The sequence below is a fragment of the Pongo abelii genome, chromosome 3 (genome assembly GCF_028885655.2).
Source record: "Pongo abelii isolate AG06213 chromosome 3, NHGRI_mPonAbe1-v2.0_pri, whole genome shotgun sequence".
NCBI lineage: Eukaryota > Metazoa > Chordata > Mammalia > Primates > Hominidae > Pongo > Pongo abelii.
The window spans coordinates 161,378,096-161,403,887 of record NC_071988.2 but is presented as its reverse complement, the minus strand read 5'-3'; the positions used below and the strand labels follow the sequence as shown (position 1 = coordinate 161,403,887).

The 25,792-nt window shown below is 40.7% G+C and overlaps 1 protein-coding gene across 1 annotated transcript; it reads right to left on the bottom strand.

The window, feature by feature from the left end:
• On the bottom strand, positions 1-23,593 carry RAB33B (RAB33B, member RAS oncogene family; the record flags this gene model as incomplete). Its single annotated transcript, NM_001133162.1, is given in 2 exon segments — positions 1-3,225; positions 23,326-23,593. Coding segments are annotated over 2 exon segments (690 nt in total). The 3' UTR covers positions 1-2,784.
• Between the last annotated feature and the right edge of the window lie 2,199 nt (positions 23,594-25,792).

The window sequence follows — 25,792 nt, the reverse complement described above, 5'->3', positions numbered from 1 at the left end:
TTTCTTTGTGGCTAAGCTGGTTTATTGAACTTCATGGGGGAAATGTACCAGTGACACTATTCCACAACAAAATTATTTAGATTTCATGAGGAAACATGTATTTGCAATATACTTCCAATAATGCATTGTTATTAATAGCTAACTACATTAGATTCTGGGGTAGTTTCCTTTGATGTTCTCAAATTAAGACTTTTCCAAAACATGTCTGATATTTTAATTATTTATTTTCAATTAAATGTCATAGTTAAAATAAATTCTACAGATTTTTAAAATGTGTGATTTGTTCTTTAAAAATTAGTAATTAGTTGTTAGGTAGCTATCATTTTGGAAGTGATTTTGCAACAGTGAAAATGTTTTATAAATATTTTAAGATATTGAAAGCTTTAACCCCATTCAACTGGTATGTTTTTTAAAAATAAAAACATACATATAAAAAATTAAAACAAATTGTTACAAATGAGATACAAATATTTTAAAACTAATAAATATTAAAGTTAAAAAATAAGTCCTTTCACAGAACTGTAAATGATACTACTAATTCCTTACAAAAAGAAATAAAGTTACTCTTTTTAAAACCATAATAACAGTAATAAAAAACCATAAATGTGCTTGGAAAGTCTATAAACTTTCTTCCCCCACTTTAGAAAATATTTTGAAAAGCGATAAACAGATTCCCTTCTTTAAAAAAAAGTTGTTACACCCATCATAGTTACTACAGCTGTCATTGTTTTATTACAAAAATAGTTATAAATCAAGGTTAATTTCGATACAAGTAAAACAATTTTTAGTTTTTAATTCCAGCATGATTAAGAAAAATGATCTCCCTAAATGCAAATAAAGCCAATTTGAGCTCTAATACTTAAAATGGAATAATCACTTCCTATAATTATTATTTTCAGTTAGTTCATTTAATAGAATTACTTTGTCTTTAAATTATCCAGTTAGGACCACCATGATGATTAAACAAAAATCTTAAACTAGATTAGATTACATTTTTAATTGATTTCCCACATTCTGAAAATATTGTAAGTACAATAATCATTTGGCTTAATTTCCTCCAAAATTAATAAGGACAGCAATCTATCAAAATTAGTGAATGTGAACACTTCAGTTAAAGTCATGGCTTACATTCCATTTACGTAAATAGTTTAATATGTAAGCTTGCTATATTTTATGTGCAAAGACTTAAATTCAAAATAAAAGTATTTAGGTTAAAAAACTTCTTGAAATATTCTTTCCATCACTGAAGGATAGACATTTTTCAATATCTAATTTATTTTTCATACTGAGGAGGGATAACTTGTTGTGACCATAAAATTTAGACATCTTAAAAACTGATACGACACAATACTATTATAGAAATACATGTGGACTAATAGCAATTAGAGTTGTGCCTTCACAGCTACAATCCAAATGGAAGTTGATTTGTTAACTTGGCATTTAGTCATTAAATTTATTGGAGTTGAAGGGAGAGCAAGAGATACCATACCAGATACACTGCTTGAAATTAGTAAAGGCTAAGAATAGGTCTCCTGTGTTAGCTAGAAGCTATGTTTACCTATTTTCCCCCAAGTTACAACTCTTCATATGCTTTCAGTTAGTTTTTCACTGTTTAAATACACTAAAATAAAAATAAAGCACCTTATGTCACTTTATTTGCCTTAAAATCTGACTTATTTGTGCATATTTTAATAGGATTTAGTAAGAAAGCAACTCTGCTGGGTGCAGTGGCTCACACCCGTAATCCCAGCACTTTGGGAAGCTGAGGTGGGTGGATCATGAGGTCAAGAGATCGAGACCATCCTGGCCAACATGGTGAAACCCCATCTATACTAAAAATACAAAAATCAGCTGGGCGTGGTAGTGCACGCCTGTAATCCCAGCTACTCGGGAGGCTGAGGCAGGACAATCACTTCAACCTGAGAGGCGGAGGTTGCAGTGAGCCAAGATCGTGCCACTGCACTCCAGCCTGGAGACAGAGCGAGACTCCATCTCAAAAAAAAAAAAAAAGAAAGAAACTCAAATAACTCTTTTAAAAATAATAATGATTTTTGTAGATCTGATAAGTATTAAGTAGAAAATCAAACATCTAGAACTCTTGGAAAAGTCATTCTTTATGGACTGGGAACCAGAAAACATTCTATGCCTTCTTATCCCACTGGAACTAAAGTCTTGGCTCTAAAACATACCAATAATAACAAAACTAAATATGTTAATAAAACAAAGAAAGGCCAGATGCAGTGGTGAGTACCTAGAGTCCCGGTACTGGGGAGGCTGAGGTGGGAGGATTGCTTGAGTCCAGGAGCTCAAGGCCAGCCTGGGCAACATAGCAAGACCCCGTCTCTACCAAAAAACAAAGTACTCTGGGGAGAGGCAAATACCAGTTTTTATCCTATTAAGAACACTTCCCATTGAAAGGACATACTATTAGGTGTGTCCTAAACCTTTAACATTTTTTTTCCAATCCTAGGACAAAAGATTGAATGGTTACTGATTCTTTTAATTCCATCATGTTCTCACTTGAAGCTTCCTTCATTGGGCTCTAGATGGAGAGATGTTCAGATTCATCCTATCTTTGCTTCATTTTCAATCTCACCTGAAAACCAACTTTTCCTGTGTTGTCACAGTGACAAACTTAAGTAGATACAAAATACAAAAGCGTGACAATGACAAACAGCAAAGTGTCAAGATGACCCATTATAGTTGAGATTAAATCTTATTACTTATTACTGTCATACTTCAAAAGTATTTCTTTAGTCAAAATTAGATAATATAGACTGTTATTTAGCACCAGCAAGTCATTGCAGGCTTTGGTTCAGGCTTCAGGATAATTCCATTATCAGGGGGTTGACTAAGCATTAATGGTTTGTGGCTCTTAAGCTTATGAGCCAAGGTCATAAATATAGCTTCCACGTGGTCATTATCATTGGGGTTTTTAGCAGACGTTTCAAACAAAGGCATACTGTGTGTGTCAGCAAATTTTTGTGCCAAGTCTGTGGGTACCTGAATGGCACTTCTCAAGTCACATTTATTTCCAACAAGAATCCGTGGTATATCACTGGCTAACAAATGTTGTTTGCATTCTTCTATCCAAGATGGTAGGCTATGAAAACTAGCCATGTTGGTCATATCATACACGAAGACAACAGCATGTACATTTCTGTAGTAGTGCTGAACCATGCTCTTTCTGAATCGTTCTTGTCCTGCTGTGTCCCACAGCTGGATCTAAAAATGGGAAGAAAAAGAGGAAAACTGAAAATCTCATTCCAATTATACATATCGAGAAATGTAATCATCTTGCATTGTCTTTATTATCTCTTCTCTTAAAATATTTTTATTTCTCCCTTCCATAATGTCTTTTCAGTGTTACCTATAGGATCCAGACTTCATGATACCAGTTACCTCACAATTAAATTATAATACAAGTGTTGGAACAAATATTTCATACAGGATTTTCTAAATTTCAGTAAATCCAATTTGTTTAAATAAAATTTACCTCAAAAATTTATTTTAAAATGTTAAGAAAAAAATATATCAGGTGTTAACATGTTAAGCATTTAATTCCTGTAAATTTGGTTACTATACACCCCTCTTTACCTTTCACTAGTCTAATTTAAAATATTAAACCTAGGAAAGATGTTGTTAAGAAATCCAGCCTCCAAACAAACATATACATGTATGTGTATGTCTATGAAATCCAGGCCCCCTTGAAAACTTAAGAAGGCTAGAAAAAAAGCATGAATAAAAACACTCAACATACAATTAAAATGCTTAAAACTATAGATGTCAAAACTTACTACAAAGCTACAGTAATCAAGACTGTGTGAAACTGGCCTAAGATCAGACACAGAAATCAATGGAACAGAACTGTGGATCCAGAAATGAACCCATGTATCTATGGTCAACTGATTTTTAACAAGATTACCAAGACAATTCAACAGCAGGAAAGATTAGTCATTTCAATAAATGGGCTGGACAACATGCAAAAAATGAGGCTGGATCCCTACCTCACACCATATATAAAAACTTACTCAAAATGGATCAAAGACCTAAATTTAAGAGCCAAAATTTTAACTCTTTGTAACCTTGGATTAGGCAATGGTTTCTTAGATATGATACCTAAAGCAAAAGCAATCAAAGAAAAAAATAAACTGAACTTCATCAAAATTAAAAATATTTGTGCAGCCAGATGCAGTAGCTCAGCACTCTGGGAGTCCAAGGCATCAGGGTCACTTGAACCCAGGAGTTTAAGACCAGCCTGAACAAATAAAATTGGAGGGTGGAGCAAGATGGCAGAATAGAAAGCTCCACCTATCATGCCCCCAACTGCCCTGCAAGGACACCAAGTTAATAACTATCTACACAGAAAAAAAAAAAAAAAAAAAAAAACTTCATAAGAACCAAAAATCAGGTGAGCACTCATAGTACCTAGTTTTAACTTCATATTACTGAAAGAGAAACTGAAGAGATAGAAAAAACAGTCCTGAATTGCCAACACCCACCCCCCGCACCCCCAGCAGCAGCAGTGTGGTACAGAGAGCTTCTCTGGGCACTGGGAAAAGGAGAACACAGCAATTGAGAGGCACTGAACTCAGTTCTGCCCTGTTAGAGCAAAAAGGAAAACCAGACCAAACTCAGCTGATGTCTACCCACAGAGGGAACACTTAACCCAGCCCCAGCCAGAGGGGAACCACCAATCCCAGCAGTCCAAACATGAGTTCCCACAAACCTTGCCCTCTGTGTCTCCAAGTAAACTTGAAAGGCAGTCTAGGCCACAAGCATTGCAACTCTGAGGCAACTCCGAGTGCTAAACTAGGCCCAGAGACAGTGGGCTGGGGCAGACAGGAGACATACTAAGACTCCAGCTGGGGCAGCCAAGGGAGTGCTGCCATCACCCCTCCCCTAACCCCAGGCTGCACAGCTCACAGCTCCAAAAAAGACCACTTCCTTCCATTTGAGGAGAGGAGAGGACAGGAGAGGGAATAGTGGGGAGGACACTGTCCTGATCTTAGATACCAGCTCAGCCACAGCAGGATAGGACACTGGTCAGAGTTGTGAGGCCCTCATTCCAGGACTTACCTCCCAGATGACATTTCTAGATATACCTTGGGAAGAAGGGAACCTGCTGCCTTGAAGGAAAAAACCCAGTCCTGGCAGCATTCATCACTGCTAACTGAAGAGCCCTTGGGCCCTGAAAAACCAGCTGGCATACCCAGGCACTACACTGACAGCCTTGGGTGAACCTCTGAGACTTGCTGACTGCAAATGAGACTCAGCACATAATTAGCTGTGGCGGCTATAGGGCAAAACTCCTGCTTGAGAAAAGCAGAGGCAAAAGTAAAGGGGACTTTGTCTTGTACCTTAGGTACCAGCATGGCCACAGGGGGGCCCTTGGGGGTCCCAGATTTCAGGACTTGACTTTTGGACAGCATTTTTGGACCTGCCCTGGGCCAGAGGGTACCCCACTACTCTGAAGGGTGAAGCCCAGGCCTGGCAGCATTCATGACAAGGGGACTTAAGAGCCCTTGGGCCTTAAGGGAACATTGGTGGTAGTCTGGTAGTACTCCTCATGGCCTGGAGTGGCAGTGGCTATAAGTGGGAAGCTCCTCTGTCTTTGGAAAGGGGAGGGAAGAGTGGGAAGGACTGTGTCATGCAGTTTGAGTGCCAGCTCAGCCACAGTACAACAGAACACCAAGTAGACTTCTAAGATTTTTAACTCTAGTCCCTGACTCCTGGAAGGCACTTCTGGACCAACCCAAGGCTTAGGGAAACTTGCCACCCTGAAGAGAAGGACACAGGCCTGGCTGGCTTTGCCACCTGCTGATTGTAGAGTCCTAGGGCCTTGAGTGAACATAGGCAGTAGCCAGGGAGTGGTTACAGCAGGCCTTGGGTGAGAAACAGTGCTATGCTGGCTTCAGGTCTAATGCAGTCTAGACCTAGTGCAGAGGCAAAAGTAAAGGGGACTTTGACCTAGTGAGTCATAGTGGTAGTGGTCACAGGGGTGCTTGTGTCACTCCACTCTCAGTATTAGGTGGCTCAGAACAGAGAGAGAGAAAGAGAGACTCTGTATGTTTGGAAGACAGTAAGGGAAGGAAGCACGCATCTCTGCCTGGTAATACAGAGAATTCTCCTGGATCTTGTCTAAGACCATCAAGGTGGTACCTCTACAAGTCTGCAAGAACCACAGTGTTACTGGGCTTAGGGTAATCCCTAAGGCAGATACAGCTTAGATCACAACACTCAAGTCCTTTCAAATGTCTGAAAAGCCTTCCCAAGAAGGACAGCTACAAATAAGCCCAGACAGTGAAGACCACAATAAACACCTAATCCTTCAATGTCCATACACAGAAGAATATCTACTAACATCAGCACCATCCAGGAAAACATGACCTCACCAAATGAATGAACTAAATAAGGCAACAGGGACCAATCCTGGAGAAACACATATGTGACCTTTCAGAAGAGAATTCAAAATAGCTGTTTTAAAGAAACTCAAGATAACACAGAGAAGGAATTCAGAATACTACCAGATAAATTCAACAAAGAGATTCTTGAAGAATGCATCAGAGTCCTTTAACAGCAGAATTGATCAAGCAGAAGAAAGAATACGCAAGCTTGAAGACAGGCTAACTGAAAATACACAGAGGAGATAAAAGAAAAAAGAATAAAAAACAAGGAAGCATGCCTACAGGATCTAGAAAATAGCCTCAAAAGGACAAATCTAAGAGCTACTGGCTTTAAAGAGAAGGTAGAGAAAGAGACAGAGATAGAAAGTTTATTTAAAGGGATAATACAGAAAACTTCCCAAACCTAGAAGAAGGTATCAATATTCAAGTATAAGAAAGTTATAGAACACCAAACAGATTTAACCCAAAGAAGACTACCTGAAGGCATTTAATAATCAAACTCCCAAAGGTCAAGAATAAAGAAAGGATTCTAAAAGCAGCAAGAGAAAAGAAACAAATAACATACAATGGAGCTCCAACAGGTCTGGCAGCAGATGTTTCAGTGGAAACCTTACAGGCCAGGAGAGAGTGGCATGATATATTTCCAAGTGCTGAAGAAAAAAACCTTTTATCCTAGAATGGTATATCTGGCAAAAATATCATTCAAACATGAAGGAGAAATAAAGACTTTCCCAAACAAAAGCTGAAGGGTTTGATCAATACCATACTTCTGCTACAAGAAATGCTAAAGGCAGCACTTCAATCAGAAAGAAAAGGACATTAACGAGCAATACATAATCACCCAAAGATACAAAATTCACTGGTAATAATAAGTACACAGAAAAATACAGAATATTATAACACTGCAACTGTGGTGTATAAACTACTCTTATTCTAAGTAGAAAGACTAAATGATGAACCAATCAAAAATAATAACTACGATGACTTTTCAAGACATAATCAATACAATAAGATATAAATAGAAACAAGAAAAAGTTAAAAAGTGGGGAGAATGAAGTTAAGGCATACAGTTTCTATTAGTTTTTTGTTTGTTTATGTAAAGAGTGTTAACTTGTTATCAGGTGATATGGTTTGGCTATGTCCCCACCCAAATCTCATCTTGAATTCCCACGAGTTGTGGGAGGGACCCTGTGAGAGGTAACTGAATCATGGGGGCAGGTATTTCCCATGCTGTTCTCATGACAGTAAGTCTCAAGAGATCTGACGGTTTTAAAAAGGGGAGTTTCCCTGCACAAGCTCTCTTCTCTTGTCTGCTGCCATGTGAGACATGCCTTTCACCTTCTGCCTTGATTGTAAGGCCTCCCCAGCCACATGGAACTGTAAGTCCAGTAAACTTCTTTCTTTTTTAAATTGCCCAGTCTCAGGTCTAATATAATGTGTATTATATAGTGTATTATATAGTGTATTATAGTGTATTTATAGTGCATTATATAATACACTATATTATATATGTATTATATAAAATATAGTGTATTATATAGTGTATATTACACATTATAGTGTAATATAATGTGTAATATATAGTGTAAAAATGGACTAATATATCAGGTTAAAATAATGGGTTACAAGATAGTATTTGCAAGCATCATGGTAACCTCAAGCCAAAAAAATATACAATGGACACACAAACAATAAAAAGCAAGAAACTAAATCATATCACAGGAGAAAATTACCTTCACTCGAAGAAGACAGGAAGGAAAGAAAGAAGAGAAGACCACAAACAACCAGAAAACAAATAACAAAATAACAGAAGTAAAATTAAATATCTAGGGATTAACCAAAGAAGTTAAAGATCTCTACAATGAAAACTATAAAACACCGATGAAAGAAATTAAAACGTACACAAACAAAAATGGAAAAATATTCCATGTCAATGACTGCAAAAATCAATATTGCTAAAAAATGTCCATAGTACAAAATTAATTTACAGATTCAATGCAATCTCTATTAAAATACCAGTGACATTCTTCACAGAAAGAGAAAAAACAATCCCAAAATTTATATGGAACCACAAAAGACCCAGAATAACTCAAGCTCTCCTAAGCAAAAGGAACAAAACTGTAGGAATCACATTACCTAACTTCAAATTGTATTTCAGATCTGTAGTAACCAAAACAGCATGGTACTGGCATAAAAACAGACATACAGACCAATGCAACAGAATAGAGAATGCACACACAAATCCACACACCTACAGTGAACTCATTTTTGACAAAGCTGCCAAGAACATACACTGGGGAAAAGACAGTCTCTTCAATAAACAGTGCTGGCAAACTGGGTATCCACATGTAAAAGAATGAAACTAGACCCCCATCTCTTGCCATATACAAAAATCAAATCAAAATGCATTAAAGGCTTAAATCTAAGACCTCAAACTATGAACTACAAGAAAATATTGGGGAAAATCTTCAGGACACTGGTCTGGGCAAAGAGTTCTTAAGCATTACCCCCCAAGTACAGACAACCAAAGCAAACATGGACAATGGAATCACATCAAGTTAAAAAGCTGCTGCGCAGCAAAGGAAACAAAAAAGTGAAGAGACAACCCACAGAATGGAAGAAAATATTTGCAAACTACCCCTCTGATAAGGGATTAATAACCAGAATATAGTAGAAGCTCAAATACTACAGCAAAAAATCTAATAATCTAATAAAAAATGGGCAAAAGATTTGAATAGACATTTCTCAAAAGAAGACATACAAATGGCAAACAAGTATATGAGAAGGTGCTCAACATCAACAATCATCAGAGAGATGCAAATCAAAACTATCATGAGATATCATCTCATCCCAGTCACAATGGCTTGTATCTAAAAGACAGGCAATGACAAATGCTGGGGAGGATGTAGAGAAAAGGGAACCCTCATACACTGTTGGTGGGAATGTAAATTAGTACAACCACCATGAAGAACAGTTTGGAGGTTCCTCAAAAAATTCAAAATGGAGCTACCATATGATCCAGCAATCCCACTGCTGGGTAGATACCCCAAAGAAAGGAAATTAGTATATCAAAGAGATATCTGGACTCTTATGTTTTTTGCAGCACTATTTATAATAGCTAAGATCTGGAAGCAACCTAAATGTCCATCAACAGATGAATGTATAAAGAAAATGTGGTACATATGCACAATGGAGTACTATTCATTCATAACAAACAACGAGATCCAGTCATTTCCAACAACATAGATGGAACTGGAGATCATTATGTTAAATGAAATAAGCCAGACACAGAGAGACAAACATCACATGTTCTCACTTATTTGTGGGATCCAAAAATCAAATCAATTGACCTCATGGACAGAGAGAGTTGAAGGATGGTTACCAGAGGCTGGGGAAGGGTAGTGGGGCTTCGGGGTAGGGGAGATGGGGATGGTTAGCGGGTACAAAAAAAACCAGAAAGAATGAATAAGACCTACTATTTGATAGGCAATAGGGTGACTATAGTCAATAATAATTGTATATTTTTAAATAACTTAAATAATGTAATTGGCTTTTTTTTTTTGAGACAGGACATTGCTCTGTTGCCCAGGCTGGAGTGCAGCAGCACGATCTCAGCTCACTGCTGCCTCAACCTCCTGGGCTCAAGGAATCCTCCTGCCTCAGCCACCTGAGTAGCTGGGACTACAGGTGCAAGCCAACATACCCGGCTAATTTTTTTATTTTTTTGTAGAGATGGGTTTTCGCCGTGTTGGCCAGGCTGCTCTGAACTCCTCAGCTCAAGGGACCTGCCTGCTTCAGCCTCCCAAAGTGCTGAGATTACAGGCATGACCCACTGCACCTGGCCTGAATTGTTTGTAACTCAAAGGATAAATAGTTGAGGGGATGAATACCCCATTCTCCATGACGTGCTTATTTCACATTGCATGCCTGCATCAAAACATATAATGTACCCCATAAATATATACACCTACTATGTATCCACAAAAACTTCTAAAAATTAAAAAAAAAAGAAATCAAAATTTTGTTCCATTAAAAAAAAAAAAAAAAAAAAAGACCAGTCGGAACAACATAGGAAGACCCTGTCTCTTAAAAAAAAAAAAAAAAAAAAAAGCGCCGGTTGGGGGAAGAGGCGTGCGGCAGAGGGCCAGGCACAGTGGCTCATCCCTGTAATTCCAGAACTTTGGGAGGCCAAAGCAGGTGGATCACGTGAGTCCAGGAGTTCATGACCAGCCTGGCCAACATGGTGAAACCGCATCTCTACTAATAATACAAAAATTAGCCAGGTGTGGTGGCAGGTGCCCATAGTCCCAGCTACTTGGGGGGGTTGAGGTGGGAGGATCATTTGAGCCTGGGAGACTGAGGCTGCAGTGAGCTGAGATCATGCCACTGCACTCCAGTCTGGGTGACAGATCAAGACCCTGCCTCAAAAAAAAAAAAAAAGAAAAAAGTTTGTGCTTCTAAGGACACTATCAAAGTGAAGAGACAACTCACAGAATGGGAGAAAATATCTGCAAATAAAATATATCTGAGGCCAGGCATGGTGGCTCACGCCTGTAATCCCAGCACTTTGGGAGGCCGAGGTGGGCAGATTATCTGAGCTCAGGAGTTCAAGACCAGCCTGGCCAACAGGGCAAAACCCCGTCTCTACCAAAAATACAAAAAATTAGCAGGGCATGGTGGCATGCACCTGTAGTCCCAGCTACTTGGGAGTCTGAGGCATGAGAATCGCTTGAACCCAGGAGGCAGAGGTTGCAGTGAGCTGAGATCGCGCCACTGCACTCCAGCCTGGGTGACAGAACAAGACTATGTCTCAAAAAAAAGAAAGGAAAAGACCCTTGAAATTCTATCTTTAGCATTTAGAAAGATATTTTGGTAATAAATTGGATGACCTATATAAAAGCTATCCAAGGGAACTAGAGCTGATTTTTTTCTTCTAATAACATTTTCTGTAACTTAGATGTTCAAGCATCACTTCATCAGTGAAAAATGACTTATAATGTTTTAAGCAAATTATATTCACAAGATAAAAAATAAAAAGCACACAAAAAGGAAATATACTAAAATATTAACAATGGTTGTCTCCAAGGTAATTTCTCCCTTTATTTCTACTTTTCTATTTTCCTTAACAAACATGTATGTCATTTATAAAAACAAACTAAAAAAAAAACGATTACGCAGAATTTAGACCTGCCTCAAAGAACTGTGGATGTCCTCAACAAATGTAAGCGGTAATGATAAATGTTAACCCCAGGCCGGGTGCAATGACTCACACCTGTAATCCCAACACTTAGGGAGCCTGAGGTGGGAGGATTACTTGAGCTCAGGAGTTTGAAACCAGCTTGGGCAACACAGTGAGACCCTGTCTCTACCAGCTTGGGCAACACAATGAGACCTTGTCTCTACCTTGTTTCTACCAGTGAGACCTTGCCTCCTAAAAAAAAAAAAAAAAAGTGAGCTGGGAGTGGTGGCATGCACCTGTGCTTCCAGTTACTTGGGAGGCTGAGGCGGGAGGATTGCTTGAGCTCAGGAGATCAAGGCTGCAGTGAGCCATAATCATGCCACTGCACTCCAGCCTGGGCAACAGAGTGAATCCTTGTCTCCAAAAAAAAAAAAAAAAAGAAGAAGTTTAATCCTAAGAAAACCCTTTGTTTTTAGATGAGACTGACTAAACAATATTCCTCTTCCCATTCCCTATTTAATAAATGGTGCTGGGAAAACTGGCTAGCCATATGTAGAAAGCTGAAACTGGATCCCTTCCTTACACCTTATACAAAAATTAATTCAAGATGGATTAAAGACTTAAATGTTAGACCTAAAACCATAAAAACGCTAGAAGAAAACCTAGGCAATACCATTCAGGACATAGGCATGGGCAAGGACTTCATGTCTAAAACACCAAAAGCAATGGCAACAAAAGCCAAAATAGACAAATGGGATCTAATTAAACTAAAGAGCTTCTGCACAGCAAAAGAAACTACCATCAGAGTGAACAGGCAACTTACAAAATGAGGGAAAATTTTTGCAATCTACCCATCTGGCAAAGGGCTAATATCCAGAATCTACAAAGAACTTAAACAAATTTACAAGAAAAAATCAAACAACCCCATCAAAAAGTGGGCAAAGGATATGAACAGACACTTTTCAAAAGAAGATATTTATGCAGCCAACAGACACATGAAAAAATGCTCATCATCACTGGCCATCAGAGAAATGCAAATCAAAACCACAATGAGATACCATCTCACACCAGTTAGAATGGTGATCACTAAAAAGTCAGGAAACAACAGGTGCTGGAGAAGATGTGGAGAAATAGAACACTTTTATACCGTTGGTGGGACTGTAAACTACTTCAACCATTGTAGAAGACAGTGTGGCAATTCCTCAAGGATCTAGAACTAGAAATACCATTTGACCCAGTGATCTCATTACTGGGTATATACCCAAAGGATTATAAATCATGCTACTATAAAGACACATGCACACATATGTTTATTGCAGCACTATTCACAATAGCAAAGACTTGGAACCAACCCGAATGTACACCAATGGTAGACTGGATTAAGAAAATGTGGCACATATACACCATGGAATACTATGCAGCCATAAAAAAGGATGAGTTCATGTCCTTTGTAGGGACACAGATGAAGCTGGAAACCATCATTCTGAGCAAACTATCACAAGGACAGAAAACCAAACACCGCATGTTCTCACTCATAGGTGGGAATTGAACAATGAGAACACTTGGACACAGGGCGGAGAACATCACACACCAGGGCCTGTCATGGGGTTGGGGGAGGAGGGAGGGACAGCATTAGAAGAAATACCTAATGTAAATGACGAGTTAATGGGTGCAGCACACCAACATGGCACATGTATACATATGTAACAAACCTGCACATTGAGTACCCTAGAACTTAAAGTATAATAAAAAAAACAAAAAACAAAAAACAGTATTCCTCTTCCCATCAATCCTGTTCAAAATTTTATGCTTTCTAATCATATCAAGTCTTCCAGAACACAGGGGTACGAAATTACTCCTTTTTTATTTTTATTTTTTGAGACGGGGTCTCACTCAGCCCCTCCAGGCTGGAATGCAGTGGCACAATCATGGATCATTGCAGCCTCCACCTACCAGGCTCAATCTTCCTGCCTCAGCCTCCTGAGTAGCTGGGACCACAGGCACGTGTCACCAGACCCAGCTAAGTTTTTAATATTTTGTAGAGATGGTGTGTGTGTGGGGGGGGGGGGGGGGGGTCACACTATGTTGCCCAGGCTGGTCTCAAACTCCTGGGCTCAAGTGATCCTCCCACCTTGGCCTTCCAAAGCTTTGGGATTATAGGCATGAGCCATCAGGCCCAGCCTGAAATAACTCTACACTTTACTGTAAAGCCACAAACGTAACTAATAATTAATGAGGCATTTACAAAGGAATATTTAAAAAGAAGCTTCAAAATTTCTCTCATGGAATAACTAAATGATGGGAAGGCTTAGAGCTACTGCTGCCTGCTGCCTTCCAGGCCTGCACACTGAGATGAGAAGGCAAGGAGACAGGAAAGGAGCAGCGAGAGACCCAGCCAATACACGACAAGACAACTGATTAAAAACTGTTGGCCATAAAAGGCTACAGAAAACTTTGAAGGAGACAGACAGACACACACTAGGTGAAAAGCAAAGCCTAGAAAACTCTTGAGGCTTAGCTATGAGTGGAATGGTTCATGATGTTTAAAAAAGAAGAGAAAATGACACTTTTGGACCCAAGGAAGTGAGATGCTTTCATCTGGTAAATGTTAAATTAGGAAATATTTTCAGATAAATTTTTCCCAATTTAATACTCAAATATCTTAGGAAAAATGGCTAATATGTGCTCACATCAATCTTATTGCCATTTTAAACATTATAAAGATAACATAATATATACTTGGCCAGGCGTGGTGGCTCACTTTGGGAGGCCACCACTTTGGGAGGCCAGCACTTTGGGAGGCCAAGGTGGGTGGATCCCAGCACTTTGGGAGGCCAAGGTGGGTGGATCACTTGAGGTCAGGAGTTCAAGACCAGCCTGGCCAACATGGTGAAACCCCGTCTCTACTAAGAATACAAAAAAATTAGCCAGGCGTGGTGGCACACGCCTTTAATAGGCTTGAACCTGGGAGGCAGAGGTTGCGGTGAACTGACATTGCACCACTGCACTCCAGCCTGGGCGACAGAGACTCCATCTCAAAAAAAATTATTATTATTTTTTATGACAGGTCTCACTCTCGCCAGGCTGGAGTACAGTGGCACAATCTTGGCTCACTGCAACCTCCATCTCCCATGCTCAAGTAATCCTCCCACTTCAGCCTCCTGAGTAGCTGCGACTACAGGAGTGTGTCATCATACCCAGTTAATTTTTGTGTTTTTTGCAGAGATGGGATTTCTCCATGTTACCCAGGCTGGTCTTGAATTCCTTGACTCAACTGATCAGCCTCCCAAAGTGCTGAGATTACATGCATGAGCCATGGTGCCCGGCCCAAATTCTTCATTTTAAAGGCAGTATTCCTTTCAAATAGTCACAAAAATTTGTTACTTGTCTTCTTAGGAAGCTAAAATTTATTTATTTTAAAATTTTAACAGGGTTTAAGTGAACACAGACCAATATATGAATTGGCAGCACTCAAAAGCAGTAGAGGTTGAGAGAGACTCCAGAAAGCTAAAATTTATTTCGAAGATTTGCCATTTGATTGTGTACACCAGACGCACACATTTCTACTCCACATACAAAAAGCAAAGAGTTCTCTTGAGATGTTACTAATACCAGTTATGACGTTGTTTTACAACTTAAATTGTTAACAGAAGCTCTTATGTAGTTCTTATATAGATGGTCTTTTACATGAAATAATAAAAATGTGTTCTTTGAAAGAATAGGGGAAAAGGAAATTTGATAGCTAATCAGGGATGGAAAATTTGGATTAAAACCTTTAACATTTTAGGTCAAGCAAAAAGAGTATTAAATCAATTTAAAGTCAGATCATTTCTCATTTTGGATAATAAAACTACCAAAAGAGCTGTCATGGCCGGGTGCGGTGGCTCACGCCTGTAATTCCACAACTTTGGGAGGCCGAGGCAGGCAGATCATGAGGTCAGGAGATCGAGACCATCCTGGCTAACACAGTGAAACCCCGTCTCTACTAAAAATACAAAAAGTTAGCCGGGCGTGGTGGCAGGCACCTGTAGTCCCAGCTACTCGGTAGGCTGAGGCAGGAGAATGGCGTGAACCCGGGAGGCGGAGCTTGCAGTGAGCCCAGATTGCACCACTGCACTCCAGCCTGGGCGACAGAGTAAGACTCCGTCAAAAAAAAAAAAAAAAAAAAAAAGAGCTGTCATCAACAACAAGAATCTACTATTAGTATTTAGCAGTAGCTAGGTTGCCATTTTTGTTAAAACTTGATATTGGAATTTAAAGTAGAGATTCATGAAGTATTATATAAAGGAATTATACGTATATATGAAATTATTTTGTTTGAGATGGAGTCTTGCTCTGTCACCCAGGCTGGAGTGCAGTGGCACGATGTCAGCTCATTGCAACCTCTGCCTCCCAGGTTCAAGCGATGACAGGCGTGAGCCACCATGCCTGGTCAAAATTTTTTTTAAAGAAAGGATTTAATTACAGAATAATAATGGTGATAAGGAAGAGAGCAAGCAGTGAGAGAAAGCATTAGTTATCACCTTAGAGGAAAAAATACACACAATTTGGAACGGTAATCTTAGTTATCCATCCTCTCTCCCTATTCTTTCACTGCCTTTTTTTCCTCCCATTACCATCTCTCTCCTGAAGGAATAAGCATTTACTCTTAAACTATTAATATTGATTTGGGGCTTAGCACATTCCACGTACACTCCAGGAACTCTGCTAAGTCCTTTACATGCCCTTATTTAATATATGCAACCCTATGTAATAATTACCCAATCTTCAGATGAGGAACCTGAGGTTTAAGTAATTCACCCAAGGCCACAAAACGAGTAAGTCTGAAGGCCAGAATTTAAACCCGGACTACCTGATTCTGTAGAGAATGCATGTTGTTTTCTCCAGCCTAACCCTCATTCTCCCTTCTATTAATAGCACCCTATTTTCCTTGGGAATTGGCCCTCCCCTGCTTTCCATTCACATGAACCATTGGCTCCCAGGGAGGGCGTGTGACCTACGTCTGACCAATCAGAGCATCGCACCCCCACACTCCGTTTCCTACCATAGTTTAGGAATGGGCATGTAGGGCTGTAGTTGGAACTGGCAGAGAAATTTACTTCTAGGCTTTTTAGTTATATGAAACAATAAATTCCCTTTCTGCTTAAACTAATTTTCTTAGAGTCCTCACACAGTCTCCAAAGCAAGAGATCTTGACCACTGATTACAGAGAAGTAAGTAATTCTCTTCTCACCACCTCTGAATATACACACCAATGCTGCCATCTTCGTAAGAAGTGACAGAAGAGAATCATAGGCTTCTGAAATCAGACTGGAAGAACAACAGGAATTCTGACCTGGTTCCTGGGATCCTTCAGATAGTAGGAAAGCTTGGGTCTGTGAAAATGTATATTACTTACACCATGCCAGCCTCAGGACCAAACCCCAGCAATTCAAAGTCTTTTTCAGACCAGAAACTGCCCAAAAGTTTCTGAGCTAAGGGATCACAAGATTCTTGAGCATTCTTAGGATACCTTAACTGCGCATATTCTCATTCACTGAATTTCAATGCAAATCAAATCAAATCAAGAGAACCAGTTTGGTATCTCTCCAACCACCAACACCACATTTTAAGAAATAAAGTATCAATTTGATTCTGTTTTAAGGTAGGGTATAAGGTGACTTCATATAAAATATTTTTTGACTTATAAACATTAATTTACTTTTAATGAAGATCAACACAGAACAATAATTAGTAACCCAATTTATATTTTATATTTATACAGCATTCACTGAATGTCATCTTCATCATGCTATAAAAAAATTTAACAAAATTTCTACTATTCTCTCTAGGCACGTTAGCTACATTTTGTTCTATCTGTGCTTCCAAACTTCAACTTCATGTGCATAATTATTTCTCCTGTGTGCCAATCCGGTATTTGTAGCTGCCAATCAGATATTTCCATTTGAATATAGGATCATCTCAATAAACACATGACTAAATCATAATGTTACAGAGCCTGTCCAAATTCAATCTTCCATGTAGTCTCCCTTAGCTCCACTACCTACCTCCTGTCACCCAGACTCACAGCCTCACTCATCTAGTCCTCTTCTTTCTCATCACCAAAAGCCAGTTATTGAAGCCTTTGGCTTTATCTTCAAAATACCTCTTTTATCACCCCTTTATTTTCCCTTATCACCTCAATTCTGGATTTCCAGAGCACCCTACCAACTGATCTCTCTGCCTCTATATATTCAACACTTTTCCCTGAGTACTTACTATGTGGTTTAAGAACTAGGCCGGACGCGGTGGCTTACGCCTGTAATCCCAGTGCTTTGGGAGGCCGAGGCAGGCAGATCACAAGGTCAGGAGTTCGAGACCACCCTGGCCAACATGGTGAAACCCCGTCTCTACTAAAATACAAAAAATTAGCTGGGTGTGGTGGCAGGCGCCTGTAATCCCAGCTACTTGGGAGGCTGAGGCAGGAGAATTGCTTGAAACCTGAAGGCGGAGGTTGCAGTGAGCTGAGACCATGCCACTGCACTCCAGCCTGGGCAACAGAGCAACACTTTGTCTCAAAAGAAAAAAAAAAAGAACCGAACTAGACACTGGAAGAAGTCTATGGAATTACCAGACATGGATCCTGCCCTGAATAAAACTTAGTAAGGGAGGTAAGACAGGTATGTATGCAATGAGATAGACATCATCTAAAGGTTCAGGTAAGGCGCTAAAAGAGTTCATAGAAGGAAGCTGACTGAAGGTGTGAGGAGACTCTTTTTTTGTTTTTAAGAGACAGGGTCTCATTCTCTTGCCCAGGCTGGAGAGCAATGGTGTGATCATGGCTTACTACAACCTCCAACTCCTGGGCTCAAGCAATCCTCCTGCCTCACCTCCTGAGCAGCGGGGACTACAGGTACATGCCACCGTACTTGGCTAATTGTTTTAAATTTTTGGTAAAGATGGGGCTTCACTATGTTGCCCAGGCTGGTCTTGAATTCCTGGGCTCAAGTGATCTTTGGCCTCCCAAAGTGCTGGGATTACAGGTGTGAGTCACTGGAATCTGGCTGGCTGGAAGTTTTTTTTTTTTTTTCTTTTTTTTTTGAGATGGGATTTGTTCCTAATAGAAACAACCCCATTAAGAAGAGGGCAAAGGACATTAATATGCACATTTCAAAAGAAGACATATCTGTGGCCAAAAAGTATATGAAAAAATGCTCAACATCACTAATCATTAGAGAAATGTAAATCAAAAATCACAATGAGATACTATCTCACACCAGTCAGAAGGGCTATTATTAAAAAGTCAAAAAATAACATATGCTGGCAAAGTTGCAGAGAAAAGACAACACTTATACACTGCTGGTGGGAGTGTAAATTAGTTCATCCCTTGTGGAAAGTGGTGTGATTCCTCAAAGAGCTAAAAACAGAATTATCATTTGCTCCAGCAATCCCATTATTGGGTATACACTCGAAGGAACATAAATCATTCTGTCATAAAGACATCTACACATATATGTTCACTACAGCACTATTTACCATAGCAAAGACATGGAATCAGCTTAAATGCCCATCAATGGTAGACAGGATAAAGACAATGTGGTATACACATACCATGGAACACTATGCAGCCATAAAAAGAACAAGATCATGTCCTTTGCAGGAACATGGAGCCGGAGGCTATTATCCTAAGCAAACTAATGCAGGAACAGAAAACCAAATACCACACGGACACAAAGACAGGAACACACACTGGAGCCTCCTGAAGGGTGGAAGGTGGGAGGAGGAAGATCAGAAAAAATACCTATTGGGTACTATGCTTAATACGTGGGTTACAAAATATGTGGGTGACTAAATAATCTGTACACTAAACCCCTGTGACACGTTTAACTATACAACAAACCTGCACATGTACCCCCAAACCTAAAATAAACGCGTTTAAAAAAAAGAGAGAGACAGAGACAGGGTCTGGCTCTGCTGGAGTGGCTCGATCATTACCCTTGAGCTCCTGGCCTCAAGCAATGCTCCCACCTCAGCCTCAGGAGTAGCTGGGACTACAGGCACAAGCCACAACACCCAGGTGGAACTTTATAATATAATGGAGAACCACCCAGGGCACTTGAGTTAGGGGAGATAAATCTTTAAGTACAACATTAACCTGGCATTTTGGCAACAATGTACAAAATAGATTAATTGAGGACTGGGAGATTAGTTGAGCTGCTGTAACTGTTAAGCTGCTGCAACAGTTCAAAGAGAGGTTAAAAAAAGGACTTGAACTAGAATTTTGAAGACAAGACAGTTAACAGAATGTGTGCAGGTGGAAAACCAATTGGACTCAGAGAGCAAAGGAGAGGGGTGAGAGTAAGAAGGATTAAAGTAGTACAACCTAGGTGAATTTTGAATTTCATATGATTTTCATGTGTCATGAAATCTTGATATTTTCCCTAAACATTAAAAAATGTAAAAAATCATTCTTAGATTGTGGCCATGTAAAAACAGGCAAAAGACCATTTTTGGCCCTCAAGCATAGTTTGCTGACCCTTGTGCCGTATCATAATTCTCTGTGCTTATCAAAATGTCTTCTTTCCAGCAATTACTCATTAAATATTTGTTTTACCAGTGTGGGGAGAGGTCCTGATTATTTCCTTTAGTTAATATTAACATTTTGCACTTAACATGGGAACATTTCATTTCTACCGCTACAAAAAAGTAAGCTACTAAAATGTTCAAGTAGGAACTGCTGACCTCTAATGGGAGGCCGGATTAAATACAACACCAAGCTTTAATGGGTTGGTGTGTCTGCCACTGGAAAATGACTGTGCTAAAGGAATACAATTAGTCATGAAGGGAACACACACACGAGGAAGGAGCATAAGGATTAGAGTTAGGAGTCTCAATTTAAAAGCCGAATGTATTTTTATTTAAGGAATTTAATTTTATAATTTTATTCGACTTCCAAAATTTTGCAAACAAGATTTTCCTCTTTCAATTACCTGCACATACTGCTTAGGAATGGATTAGCAGACACAGGCTTTCTTATATTTCATAAAACATTTTAACGGATTCTGAAAGGGCACTGTTGTTAAGTCATGCTTTCTGAAAATTTTCTAGTCCACAATTATCAAAACATTTAACACAATATCTCATTTTTATCAAAGAAATAATGTCTAGAATGGCATTTTACTAGTAAAGTAACATAGAGCTTTCCAGCTTTAAGATGAAAAATTAGGAAAAATGTCACTTTAGATCAGGCTACAATTTTCCAAAGACATAATATGAACATTTCAGCAGCACTCAAGATGTATTACAGGTTAACCAAAAAGCAGCAGAAGCAGCACATAGAATAAAGCTCTTTATATCACTTTTCAGTTTTAGAAAAAAAGGGCACTTTTTTTTTTAAGCTCTGTGGTTTTAAAAAAATGCCCAACATAGCTATATCTTTTCCCACTATAGAAACCTCTGAACACGTCTGTAGTCATTTCAACCACAATAAAAATCTCTCTCAAGTCTCACCATTGGTGGCACAAATCAACGGCTAGGGCCTTAGAAGAAAAATATTCTCAATATCCAAGTCCACATCAATATAACAAGTTAGGCTAAAGTTCAGTAGCAATAATCTCCCCAAAAAATATTTTCTCCTTGCTCTTCCCAACCAGAATTATCAACTCTGTGCTCCCAGATTGGTCATACCTGTGGTTCTGTCTTATTTATCACTGCCAGCACTCACCTCAGTAGTTAGGTAATTGACTTTATACGCTGCATATGCTTTATATTTTTTCAATACTATTATCTCTTAAATTTGCACCTGATTCATGTTATCTTTAAGTATAAACGGCAACCCAGGAAGAGATAAAGGGCCCTCAAATCCCAACTCCTCCTCCACACTCATTCTCTCCACTTTTGAAAGAATTTCCTACTTCGTTTTTGTTTTTGTTTTGTTTTTTAAATTTCTCTCCCCTTAGCCCTATGCCCTCCACTATCTCTGCTTTCAACTTTGGGTGTACAACTGCAGAACTAATGGTGGCAAACAGGAAAAATAATGTTAAGCCACCAGGAAAAACAAAGAATCTTTTTAAAGGCACCAACTATGAACCAGGTGCTTCATATATGTCCTCATCTGATCCTCACAGCAGCCTGATAAGGTATTATGATCCCAGTTTTTCGGAAGAAAAAAACAGACTCTGAGAGGTTAAAGAATCTGCCTAAGGTCCAGGGTGACCAACTATTTTGGTGTGCCCAAAACAGGGGGTCCCCGGGATGTGAGACCCAGTTTTAAAACCTGGACAGTCTTGGGCAAAGTTGGTCACCCTAGTAAGGACACACAGCCTATCCCTATCCTTTCGTAGGTTCAGATTTGAATCCAGGTTAGTTGGGCTCCAAACCCCACGTACTTCCCAGATTCCTGCTTCTCCCAAACTTAACTCCCTTGGAACTTCAGAAGCTCCATTATTTTTCACCCCAAAGGCTTCTGGGCCAAACCTAACTCTGGTGGAAAATGTTTAGTCTTTTATTCTATCTTTTCTTCTGCAAGTATACGAATCTTTCTAAACTCCCTAATACAAAGCACCCCCAAAACCACCACTGAGAGCTCATATGGGACATGAAATACTAATGTGAAAAATTAAAAGACAAAAGCACCAAAGAAAGGTTAATTTCTTTTAACCCAGCTTACTTCACCTCTACCATCACTAGCAGTATAACCCGTTGGGGTAGGGGGCGATGATTAGGGAACTGAAAAATAAATTGTTCTTGCCTCTAAGATACGAGGGTAGGAATGTCTGAAGCAAACCTGTTCTCCCACCACTCCCCATCCCCACCAAGAGACTGAGATAAAGACGACCGCTGATTTAAAGCAGTAGTATAAGGCAAGGTAGTTCCACCTATGTTTTAAGGAGTGGCATCAACAGGTGGCATTTAGTGGTGACTTGCTATGAAGGTGTGTCTAAGGTTTATACCATCAAGAGGCCTAAGCCTTGTCATTGATCCTCATTCCACTGTTAGATTGCAACCCCTCAGAATCTCAAACCTGCCCTGGGGCCTATACTACCTTCTCCACTATTACTGTCACTCAGCGTCCCCAGTCCCAGGGACCAAAAATAACGACTTAAAGGGAATAAAGAATTGGGAGTGTGTCTGAGGTGGCATCATGAGAAATGCTTTTGGCAACCTGAGTAGGAACTATCACATATAGAATGTTTCTGCAGGAAAATAGATTTTTCTAAAATCAGTATCATACAGAAACCACTACAGCAAAACTGTATGCAAGAGAATACCTAAGTGCTTCCTCAAAGGCAATGGGCTTTACTTCCACAAACACCTAAGGCACTGCTCGAATGAATGTTTCATAACTATTACTGATTAAATGAATTTTCCATTCTCGCGCAATTTCACTGTTTTTCCTCCGTTCATATTTGACTGACTCCCAGCACACGACACACGGTCAATGGGTCGGTAGATAAGTCCTACACTCCTGAACTCAAAGTGTGGTCCACGGACTAGCTGCACCTGCATCAGCGAGATTATTAAATCATAACCTGCATTTTCAAAAACAAGATCCCCAGGTAAATCGCATGCACACCATTTCTGAGAAACAGTGCCTTAGAAGTTTGCAGTATATGAATCCTTCCAATCCCCAACTCCAATCTCATCAGCGTAAGAAAAAAATGGAGCGCACACACACCGTGCACAGGGCCAGCGACCAGCCCAAGGTGGGGTTGGGACACCTGTCATCCTGTCCTCCCCAACAGTCCCCCATCCGCTCACCTTGATGCGCTCCCCATCAATCTCCACCGCTCGTTCTCGGAAATCCACCCCTATCGTGGCCTCGGTGCGGTCGGGGAAGCGGCCAGCGCAGAAGCGGTAGGTCAGGCATGTCTTGCCCACATTGGAGTCGCCGATCACGATTATCTTGAAGATGCGGGAGCGGGCAGGAGGCAAAAACCCTGAGGCCCCTGACACTGCCCCGCTGGACGAAAAGCTTGCCTCGAGCGACGACTCCATCTCCTCAGCCATTCCCCCGACCCGCCCCAAACTGAAGCGGAGGAAAGCAGACACAGAAAGGCTGAGAGATTACGCCACCGCAAGCGCGCGCGCCTAGCCGGCCAGTTCGGTTGCGCAACTTCCCAGGAGCCACCGCCCACCAGCCCCGAGCGCGCCTGCGCACCTTCCCGCCCCGCCCCCGCCCGCACAGGTGTGGCACCCGCCCGCCCCGCCGCACTGAGCCGCCTACCCGCGGCCACACGCCAGGCGTCACTCGGGCTGGCGCCGGTGTACCTGGGCAGGCGTGGGGCCTGTCGGGGGCTTCACTGCAGCGCGGAAGGCCAGCCTGCAGAGAGGCTGAGCCGAGCGTCCCAGGCCCAGCGCCCTGGCTGACCCAGCCCCGCCACGTCCAAGGTTCCCGCCCTCTGGAGGAAGCCGCGCAATCACTCCGGAGGCGGGGAGAGACAGACAACTGAGAGGAAGGAGGTACCACGGGCGCTCTCTCGCGAGAGGGCCGCAGAGCCGCCTTTGACGGGGGCGTGTACCTGGAGAGCGACGGTAAGGACGTCGCCGGGCTCCGGCGTCGGGTCGGTTCCGGCATCGACGTATCGTTTGGTCGCCCCAGAGAGGAGACAGGTTCCCTCAGCTTGCCGCTGGGGATGTGGCATCGGCTGCGCTCACCGCCGCCGCCTCTGTGAACTGCGGGAGTTGGGACAGCGGGCAGGGCTAGATGGGTGGGACGCGAGTCATCGCCAAAAGCCTGCCCTGTGCGCGGCGCACTTGGAGGCGAGCTCTGGGCCGCGCTGAGTTTTGCAGCCTAAGGTCTTGGCAGGCGCATTGCTGTGGGCTGCCGGAGAGCAGGCTGGAGTTCGAGGCTGCCCACCGGAGAGCAGGGGAGAGTTCGAGGCCTAGGCACAGCTCATTTCGCTGGGCATCCCCAAGTCCCCAAGAATATCCGCGTGATCCTTGTGGCCAGAGTTTGTTGGGCTAATATCCCCAGCCCAAACAGTAGAGCACAACACATGTCGGCCACCTGGGAGCGTGGAACCTGGTAGTTACTAGGCGCGTCTGGTGGAAATAAAACTCATTATGCCCTAGTTATGTCTTAGTGCCTGGGTGACGATGATGTAGTGGTTAAAGATTAACGGAGCGCGCTTAGAGGTTGTCTTTGTCTACCTAAGGAAAATATCAATAGATTAAACCCCCAACCTTAAAGAATCTCCGTGAATTCTTCTGAGGAAACGTGCAATATTGTCATACAAAAAGCCCCAAATATGCAAACATTGCTTTTTGTTAAAAGCTTGTTTTGTTTTGCAGTGACATCTGTTTGAGCAGATGAATATGCCATTGGGAAAGTCAAGGACTGTCGGAGAGGAGGACATGGCAGACCTTAACTAAAGTGAGGGGGACAGTAGAGCACTAAAAGTTCTAGGAAAGGAGATGAACTGCTTATTCCATCAGATGAAATGAAAATGTAGTCAGAACAGATGAGTAGTAGAACTTAAACATTCCCGGAGTTGCCAGGAATTTGCAAAAGCCTTGATATAATTCCTGCTGCTGTAGAAAGACTTTCTACAGTCACTAATATACCAAGTTATGTTCACTAGAAAAAAAGTTTACTTACCTAGTTTATAGAAATGGGCTGAAAAATCGTAATTACTTATCTGTGAGGTTATTTTCATGAAGGGTAATCATCCAGAAACTATTAGAGAGCCTCGGAATATATTTCTTCCAATCTACTCTACCTATCCCATTCAAAGGAGGGAATCTGAAGATTTAAGGACAAAGAGCAGTTGAAAACTCAAAGCTGTGGTTAATGGGAGAATTTCAAGGATGGTGAAAAAAACCAACATCATTGCATCCCTGTTTTTTGTATTCTGGACTTTTTAGTTTAGCTCTTGGTAAACTACATCAGAAATTCTTTATGCTAACTCTAACACACATTTTGGGGTATTGCTAATTTAATCTTTGAATACTGTTTTTGCTGTTTCATGATTATATGTTATGTCCTACCAGCTAGATTGCCAACTCTTGACTACTGACTGGAAGTTTATTGTTTATTCAGCAAATAATGAACTAAGTCAGTGAAGTTAGAGATTTCGTGTGTAAGGATTGTTAACTTGAACATTTCACCAGTTACACACAGTTCAGCCCTACTTAAATTTTAAAAATCATTGTTGGCACTTGACATTGTTATGAGGAGTTTTGTATTTTCAGCTTGTATTTTGAGAGTGTCCTCATCTGACTGAAG